General features: G+C 40.5%; 1 protein-coding gene across 1 annotated transcript; it reads right to left on the bottom strand.

The window, feature by feature from the left end:
• Positions 1–821: 821 nt before the first annotated feature.
• On the bottom strand, positions 822–8,619 carry loxa (lysyl oxidase a). Its single transcript, XM_049604552.1, has 7 exons — positions 7,712–8,619; positions 7,151–7,259; positions 6,545–6,676; positions 3,866–4,022; positions 1,761–1,856; positions 1,472–1,587; positions 822–1,381 (listed from the first exon to the last, which is right to left on the bottom strand). The coding sequence occupies exons 1-7, from the start codon at positions 8,361–8,363 to the stop codon at positions 1,375–1,377; spliced, it is 1,269 nt and encodes a 422-aa protein (XP_049460509.1). The 5' UTR covers positions 8,364–8,619; the 3' UTR covers positions 822–1,374.
• Positions 8,620–9,142: the final 523 nt, after the last annotated feature.

Raw genomic sequence — 9,142 nt, 5'->3', positions numbered from 1 at the left:
TTATTATTACTTCTACTACTACATCATTATTAATAATAATGATAATAATTCTCCAAATCATGGAGCATTCAGCACAAAAGTGTTGAATATTGAGTAACAAAATAAATCAGATAATAATTAATTTAATTAATTAAATGCGTAAAATATAAGCATACAATTAAAAAAAATAAAATATTCCACTTATTAATTATAATAACATATTACATCATCATTCCTTCATAATAAAATATTTTTGCTGAAGCTGAATATCATTTATTTCAAAATGTCCTTTTTTTATTTTATAATGTTACGTTTAATGACACTGTTAATGTCACCAGTCAGTCATATGCCCGCTGCCTCTATTATTATTATTTTTACTCTAACAAAGGATCACACCATTGAGCAGAATATTTCTGTCTCTGTTCTCTTCACAAGTTCAATGACTTAATTTAAACAAAATAGTCTATGGAAATCACTGCAGTACTTACTTATGGAATAATCTTTAAAAATCAGCATGTATCTTTGGAATATTATGTATACATTTTACAGGAATCAGGTCATTCTTTCCCCAAAATAAAATAAAATAAAATTAAATCAAGTATGTAGAATTAAAACACTTTATCATTATAACATTTTATCGACCAAACAATTAATGGATTCATGAAAAAAATCCAAAACTGTAAAGAAAATCATTAGTTTGCAGCCCTACGTTCAACCTTTTGTGTTTACCTTTCTTTTACACCATGTTTGTCTGTTTGTGATTCTCAGTGTGTGTGTTATAAAGGTCAGAAACAAAGGGAAGATGGGGAAGTCACTTCAAACGGCTCAGTCTAAAAAGGTGATACACTTTCACAAAGTTTTATTCAACTCAGTTTCAACAAAAACTTTGAAGTAAAAAGAGTTTCTTTCATTGTATATAAATATAACAAATACATTTTCCTTTACAGCTTTTTCATTTTAAAATCGTGATATAATCGATATTGAATTGTTATCCTTTGTAGCTTGGTATTCTAAGCTTCTAAATTTCAAGGATTTTATTCTTTAACTATCTTACAAGTGGTATTAAATGCAAGCATACAGTACAACGCAATAGAAAAAACTCAGAAATGAAAAATGCTTGTAAGAAAAGATGAGATAAGAATATATTTATCAGAAAGGAGGAAAGCTGCTTTACAACACAAGCAAAGAAGAATTCAACATTATCTGGCACTATGACGTCAGATGAGTCTTTTTTTGTTCTTTCTTGTCTTTTTCTTTCTAAATTGGGAGTATTTTAAATAATAAAATGAACGTCTAACATTTATTTCATGGTGGTTTATATGCTTTTGTATGCAGTCCTCTGCATTGTCATTTACAGAGCATCTCCACTGAGCTGCTGCGAATGACCGTTATCTCTTAATACCTGAAAAAAGAGAATAAAAATATCATGATGATTTACGGAGGATGCAAGAAATATCAAAGAGATATTTGTCACTGGAGACATGACACTCACGATGACATGTGACATCCTGACACGTAGGCGTAGTTGCCAGTGTAGCGAACGTCACAGCGCACGTTGTTGTTGCTGTAGTCTGACTCTGGGACGTGATAGTGTGGATTTACACTGACCTGTGAGAACAAAAATATATGTGGCTGATATATAAGAATCAATAACATTGCAGCAAAGATAAATAAACAACATACACTCATGGATACAAGGTGACTCCACACCAGGTGCAATTCTTTAAAGGGGTTTAGTGTCTCACGAGGGAGATAAATGTCATCTGGTTTTTTGGACAGACCTTGAGGATATAGTTTCCAGGTTTCACATCTGTGATGTCGATCCACTGGCAGTCGATGTCTGCGTTGTAGGTATCATAACATCCTGGGCTCAGACCCTGCACATTGGACACCATCCACATGAACATATTATATAAACAAACAAATAATTCCCTTTAACATACAGAGCAGTATCTGTAACAAAGTAGTACAGTCTGATATCTAACGGTAAGTATATAACACTTGTGATAAAAAAAAATGAGACAAACAGAGACGAAGAAAGACAGAAATCAGCCAGTCAAAATAAAGAAAAGAACAGGATGGAAAAAATAAATCATGTGCAGCAGAACTGATCACAGACGTCCAGACAGGTGGGATCATCTTACAGGAAATCATTTAATCACCACTGGCTTGTGCAAAAAGGAAATACTGAAGTTGTTCTCTAAAGGGCGGCTGCTTCACAAATAGAGTGCTTGTTTTTCTAAGTTACTCTCTTTTCCATTTTAAGGAATGTATAAAGCAAAATCCTACAACCAAGTCATTTAATGAGAAACGAGTCATTAGAAGTCATTACCCTCTAATCTGATCTAAACCCAAATGACACTAAACCATTAAAGTGTGAATGCGCAGCAGGGTATCACTGCAGTTTTTAGTATTGTTATAGCTATATGTCTTGATGTGAACTGGCTTTTATTTTGCAACCACAATAATTCAAATAGATCTTTTTTACTGAAGACAATTTGACATGTCACGATAGGAAAAGCACACATATAAATAATGAAATGGTCCTTGTATTGTGCATGCTGGCTCACTATCCCACTATTGTGACAGCTGACGAGAGCAGAGCCATCGTTTGGGTTATGTCACTGTGTTATTTCGATGTTTCTGTGCATCATGTTTATTTACAGCAGCTAATTGCCTGTTGAGCTTCCTTCCTTTGGCCACTTGGGGGCAGCCCAAAGCAACCTGTAAACAGCAGACTGACGTATGATAACTTTATATAGTTGATGTGGCAGTCTTGCTAGCAAAAAGTTGCTTATTTACACATCCAGCTGACACAAAGCAGCATTATTGTTCATTTGGAGTTATGTCTCTGGCCACATGATAAATATAATAAAAATGTGCGCTCTCTTTTAGCTCTGTATTTGGTCTCCACCAACTCCTGAGGAAAATATCCATCTCCTTAGCTGCTATATTCTTCACTGTGTCCACAAGGTAATCGCTGGTGTTGTCTGTCTGCCGTTTGGTGCTGAGCAGGAAGTGTACAATTGGTTTATCCGAGGTTTTAGCTGTTGATAAGAGCAGCTTTAAAGGAGCTCCACATGACATTCAGAGCATTAATACAGTAGCAAACTACTATTTGCAATTTAAAGGTATAGTGGAGTGATGGCGTCCTGTGAAAAGAATGAAGTCATGCTTCCTCTGTGTGTGTTGTAATCCGCGCTTCTCTGTACTTTGTTGTATGATGCGATACGTCCCTGTGGGGAAATCTGTCTTGGACTCAGGAGCTGCACATGTATTGCTGCCTTGACTGTGACTGTATATAAAGATGGACGGCATGAAAGTTCCCCAAAAGTGATGCTAAAACCTCTCATTCTCTCCTCGTGGCTGACTGCAGTATAGATCGTAAAACCCGCCCCCTCAGTGTTATCGGATGGGACATGAGCTGAAATAAAAAATCAAAATACACATCAAAGAACTTTTTTTCCAGAAGATGGTTTTTGTCACTGAAGGCAGGCCAGGTGTTTTTTCTGATATGTTTGGTTTTAATAAGTTATTTGATGCTATAAAAAGGAATTCGACATCATGATTGACAGCCGTGTGTGTCACTGGTGTGCTCGTGATCAATGGCGCTGGTGTATAGAAACTCGATACTACAGCTCCAGCTTTCTACTGTGCAGACTCTGGCTCCAAAAGTGCAAGATGGCAGCGCTCGCATCTGAGGTATTTTGGCTTCATTTTTGTACACTGGGAGGAAGTGGAGAGGCATCATCAATCTTTAGAGCCGTGTGAAGACAATCCCAGCCCAGACTCTAAGTCACAGAAACACTCTGAATGTCCATTATAGCTCTTTTAAAGTTAATAATAACATTTCAACAGTTATATTTTAAATAGGTATGTTTGAGACCTGTGTATGTGAGGTGCAGGCATATCGCCTGTAGTAGCCGTAGTCACAGGAAGTGTCCTCCAGGCAGAAGCTGACCTTGTGGCCCTCGGCCACCGAGTGGTGAGTGGAGGCATCCAGCAGCTCGTAGTGGCTGAACTCATCCATGCTGTGGAAGTGCCTGTGGATCAGCAGCGACAGTGTTCAACAGCTGCAGGCGTTTATAAACTGAACTGAGTGAGTTCAACATCAGTAAAACAACCATGTGCTGTTTGTCACGTTCAGTCTCACCAGGGACCATTTTTGCTCCTGAGCCACATTTACATAATTACAGATTAATTTTTAAATGTTGACAAGTTCCAGGCTACAAGTTGCTGTGACTGCAAACATCTCAGGTGTTAATTTAATTCATCATGTTCATGTAGAGCAACAGTGGATCTGATTCTGCTGTAACTCCATTATCTTAGTTTGTTTAATGAGAGAAAAACAGTCTGGATTTTAACATAAGTCGACTTTAAAAACACTGACAAAATTTCTATACAGTCTACATCAACAGTTTATTGGATCTCTGCCATGTGTGCTCCATCTTGAGGATTTGCACAGTGAACTGGTTGTTTCACAACATAACTATGGACTGAGGTAGTTTCTGCAGAATCAAGGAAAACTAGGCACTTTTCCATGTGCTCAATAAAGGGACAACCATACCAGCAGTTTTCCTTTTTGGCTCATTATCTCCATCACAGAACTTTCTTTTACAACGTCTGGCTTCGCAGCTATAAATTAACTGAATGCAAAGGTCACACACAGTTCAGTCACAGTCACAGCCCATTTCACTGCCTTTATGTCGAGTTTGCAAAAGTAGAAAATGACATATTTAAAAGCCTGACGATGCAATTAAAACTCATTTTAAGATGTCATTCCTGATACCCAAATCCCTGCAACGCAATAAAAGAGCCAACAAAACTATAAAACAGCCAAAAGTAACACAACTGTGGTTCAACAGGGGGTGCCATACCACAACTACAGGCTGGAGAAGACAAATGATGTAGTGAAGAAAACTGCTAGAAAGAAGTGGTTGCTTATATTTGTAAATGATGTACAAAACAACTACAGAGTGACAATGTGTGAAGAAAATATTCCATCTGCAATTTAAACTCTTAAAGGTCCAGTGTGTGGGGTTTAGGGGGAGAAATGGTATATAATATTCATACCTATGCTTTCATTAGTGCATAAACACCTGAAAATAAGAATCGTGTTTTTCTAACCTTTGAATAAGCTGTTGGAGGCAGGGCTATGGAAGCTGCTCAGTAGTGAATGAAGCCAAAAAAGTTTCACTTCTTAAGTGTACAATTACCCGGATCTCCTGCATCAAGAGAATTCGCCAGCCGAGTAGTTAACTAGCTACTTCCGGTTTAGCGCCCTGCTTACTTGAATAGGGATAAAATGATTAAATCTTGCAGCTCTTCTAAACCTTTAAAATGTTTACAGACAGAATGAATCAAATCCCAATAGAGAAACGAGTCATCTCGTGGGGGTTACGATGCTCAGAAAGAATTAACTACTGATTTACAAACATCCCTTTCCCTATGTAAGTCTATAGGGAAAAGTTCCAATGGCATCATGTGATGGACCTGGAGGTTGTAATTACACAGTTTGGCTACTATGCCAAATTAGCTTGAAGGTCTGGTGCACTTCCTGGGGCCTGCCTCTGCCACGGAGTCCACCATGTTGTTTTACAATAGCCCAGAACGAAAAAATGAAGCGCTGGTTCTAGACAGGGCCATTTACATTTTCAGGTCGGCCACTGTGGTTCTTCTACACCACGGTCAGCAACCTGGTAAATGGTAAATGTCTTCCAACCACTCAAGGTGCTTTTTTTTTTTTTTTTTTTTTGCACTAGTGGCTGAGGCAGGGTGCCACCTGCTACTCAGTTTGTTTTAACACACACACACCGAAGGAACAGCGATTTTGGGTTCAGTATATTCCTCAAGGATACTTCGAAATGCAGTCTGGAAGAGCCGGGGATTGAACTGCCAATCTAACTTAGCCTATAAACATTATTGATAGGTCTAAATGAGCATTCATTAATTTATTTTACCACATGGTAGACTGGGCCACTGGACAATTTATGATTATTTGGTACCTCAGCTTTGCAGCTATGGCGAGACTTTTTGGAATCCATAGCTAGCCCAGAAATGGAGAGGTTAAAGTGCCAGGCCATTGATTTACGACACATGTTTTAGTTTACAAAATGTTACAAGTGTTTGTTTATTTGGTGTAAAGACTACACATTTTTACACTTGAAGAATGTAAGAATCACTTTAGGCTTACAACAATGATAAATGAAAATTAAAATGTTGAACTGATTCATTTCCATGTATTTTTGTCAAAGCCACTGGAGAAGAGCTTAAGAGCTGTAGCCGCAGGTTGCATTCTCCTGTCCTACACGCTTGGCATGTGGGAGAGGTTTACATTCTACAACCTCACCACTAGATGCTACTAAATCCTACACACTGGACCTTTAAAAACAAATGAGTAAGGTAACATTTGAATGTTTTTGATCTGTATCTGATTCAGACAATTGATGTCAGCATGTTGGCCAATGAGAACAAATGACACATGAGAGCAGCCACAAGTCTCAGAGACTTTCTCTTTCTGTGTGTGATGATGAGGTGGAAAGCACTGACATGACATTATACTCACTGATGACAGCTGTGCCACTCCCAGGAGTAACGTGGCCTGCTGGGGAGGAAGTCCGCCGTCCCCTGGTTCTTGACTCTCTGAGGAAACCTCAGCAGCATACGGGTGTCATAGTCTCTGGCTGAATAAGCCGAGCTGACGACATGAAGAAAAGGAAGAGCATAAGTTAGCAGGAAAAAAAGACACAGGTCATATGTGGACACAATTACATCACTAAGATTGTTTTTCCTGCTCGATCCCCCCCCCCGTCTGAGTGGAGCAGATTCTCTGTGTCTGAGTGAAGGCAGTCTATGTGTATATGGAGGCTGGAAAAATAGTTTGGAGGCACGTGGTTGTTTGGGTTAGTTTTCGATAATGTGTTTACCATTCGGGCTTTCTCTCCTCGGGGCAAACTATGATTAAACTTCCACTCCACCCCGTCTCCACCATCAGTGGCAGGATTCGGTTAATTTGACCTCATCTGATGGTTCCACTGGGCAGCCCTCACCCACAAACACTTTAGGTGGTTGTTATGGCTCAAAGCTCTCTGAATCACACTCAGACTTGGATGTAAACCCCATCTTTTTTTTTTCTCTCTTTCACTGTGGATAAGTTCTGACGTGAGTCTACCTTGACAAACAGTTCTCCTCAGCAGCACATCTCAGGTTGTACATTGGGACTCTCTGGGCATAAGCAGAGGCTTGAATATAGTAGGGATCAGGTACGAGATCGGGCAGACCTATAACAACAATACAGCATTATAATAAATATGTGGTACATAAACCAGGTCAGTAAATGAATATGGGTCATTCTCAAACTAATACTTTAACAGATGCCAAATAGATGCAGAAAATTAAAATGAGACAACACTAACTGACTGACACACTGGAAGCATTTTAGCATAGGTGTATATTTCAGGGGGGGCACGGGGGGCATGTCCTCACCTCACTATTTAGTGCATGAACATTAAAGTAGCAGAGGACTTTTATTTTGACCAAATTAGACACCATAAATTGGTGCAGAAAAGACACAAATTGGTGCGTAAAAGTTAACAGAACGCAGGAAATTAAGTGTTTGATACTCAAAAATTTCACTCAAATATGTGTGTCCCCCCAGAGTTGAAACAACTCCACTTAAAGGGTCATATCTATCTGGTTAGTGTAGTCTTGAGAACACTTTCTCCACTCTTACCGTACTGATGATAGCTTGTTCCATATCCGGGCCTCGATCTTGATCTCGACCTCGGCCTCTCGTAGACGTCATAATGATTGTAATACGGATTATCGCTGTCGATGGACTTGTAGGGGTCGTAGGGGTCATCACCGACCATCATGTCTTCTCTCCGGGGCGGAGGTGGGCTGACAGTGAGCTTCTGCTCGGTGTCATTGCTTCTCCTCTGCGTCTCCGTGCGCTCAGCGGGGCGGTCATGGGGATGCTGGCGGTTCTCTTGCCCTCTCAGGAGCCTCTGGAGCGGAGGCGGGAGCCCGCGGGGGCTGTGAGGGTTGGATGCTGGCCGGGGAGGCTGCTGCTGCTGGGCCGCCGGCTGGCTCGGAGTGTCCGGTTGTCTCACGCTCGCATCACGAATGATGGTGACAGGTCGCGCCTGCACTTGCTCCTGAGGTGCGCCCCTCCGCCTCGGTGGCTGGTACTCCGACCCCTGGCTCAATATGCTAAAGACCTTGCCGTTGTGAGACCACTGTAGCGTCTGTCGGAGAGCCGCTCTTTGGTTGTCTCCTTGCTGAGTCCCCGGATTGGTTTGAGACCGGACAGCTTGCAGGATGAAAACAAAAAAATAGACGCACGCATATGCGTAAAGTGGCGTGCCAAATATGCGTAATCCCATTGTGATCTCAATTCAATTAGATTGAATGTGACAAAGCGAGTATTTCAACTGAGCCGGAGTTGCTACTCGCCTTTAATTCAAAAATCCCTCATCTCTTTTTGAGGGATATTCAGTGAGCAGAGAGGAAAAGCTTAGTTTAAATGTATCCGTGTAAACTCATATCGCTCTGCTCCTGCAGCCTGCAGATGCGCCCAGTGAGATGATGAGGAGGAGGAGTTCAGCATTTGGAGTTTCTGAATCTGTTATACAAGTCTGGTGCTGCTGCTCATATAACCACTGGATGGATACGTGATGTGTGATCATGCCCAGCCAAGTGTGTTTGATAACTGCTCAGTCTGGCCCAGTGAGAAGTGGTTATTACCAGTTAACGTGTGTCACTAACAAGAAGTGAAAGTTTTTTTCCTCCTCACAAACAGATGCACTTTTCAAACCATAGCAGATGAAAACAGACAGATGCAGACTTTCTTCCTTCTCAGTCAGGATGAATTTCACATGAATACCACAACCAATTCCCTAGAAACTACTGTATATTGTCCTCATTTCTTCTTTCTTTGCCAGATCAACAGAATGACATGATAAATAGCTTTTTTCCCTGACTGTTGGATGAACTCCCAACTAAATTGCAACACACTCTGCCAGAAGTCTCTGCACTCCACTTTCTCATAGGAGGATCTCAGAAACCTAAACATGACTCTTTGATGGCCCTGCAACAGTTTAATTTTTTTTCTGGGAAACCATCTCCTGCAAACCCCCCTCCACCCTGTCCTGTCTGTGTTGGA

This window comes from Epinephelus fuscoguttatus, linkage group LG18 (assembly GCF_011397635.1).
Source record: "Epinephelus fuscoguttatus linkage group LG18, E.fuscoguttatus.final_Chr_v1".
Lineage (NCBI taxonomy): Eukaryota > Metazoa > Chordata > Actinopteri > Perciformes > Serranidae > Epinephelus > Epinephelus fuscoguttatus.
This window is presented reverse-complemented; position numbering and strand designations above follow the sequence as displayed.

Bases quoted from the DNA above. Each gene is read 5' to 3' on its own strand.
- loxa (XM_049604552.1), bottom strand. From the start codon at position 8,363: ATGGGATTACGCATATTTGGCACGCCACTTTACGCATATGCGTGCGTC. The intron at 6,677-7,150 runs GTAGACTCACGT...TCATGTCGTCAG, and splicing joins GAGGAGAACTGTTTGTCAAG to CTCGGCTTATTCAGCCAGAG. The intron at 1,588-1,760 runs GTCTGTCCAAAA...TTGTTCTCACAG, and splicing joins CTGGAAACTATATCCTCAAG to GTCAGTGTAAATCCACACTA.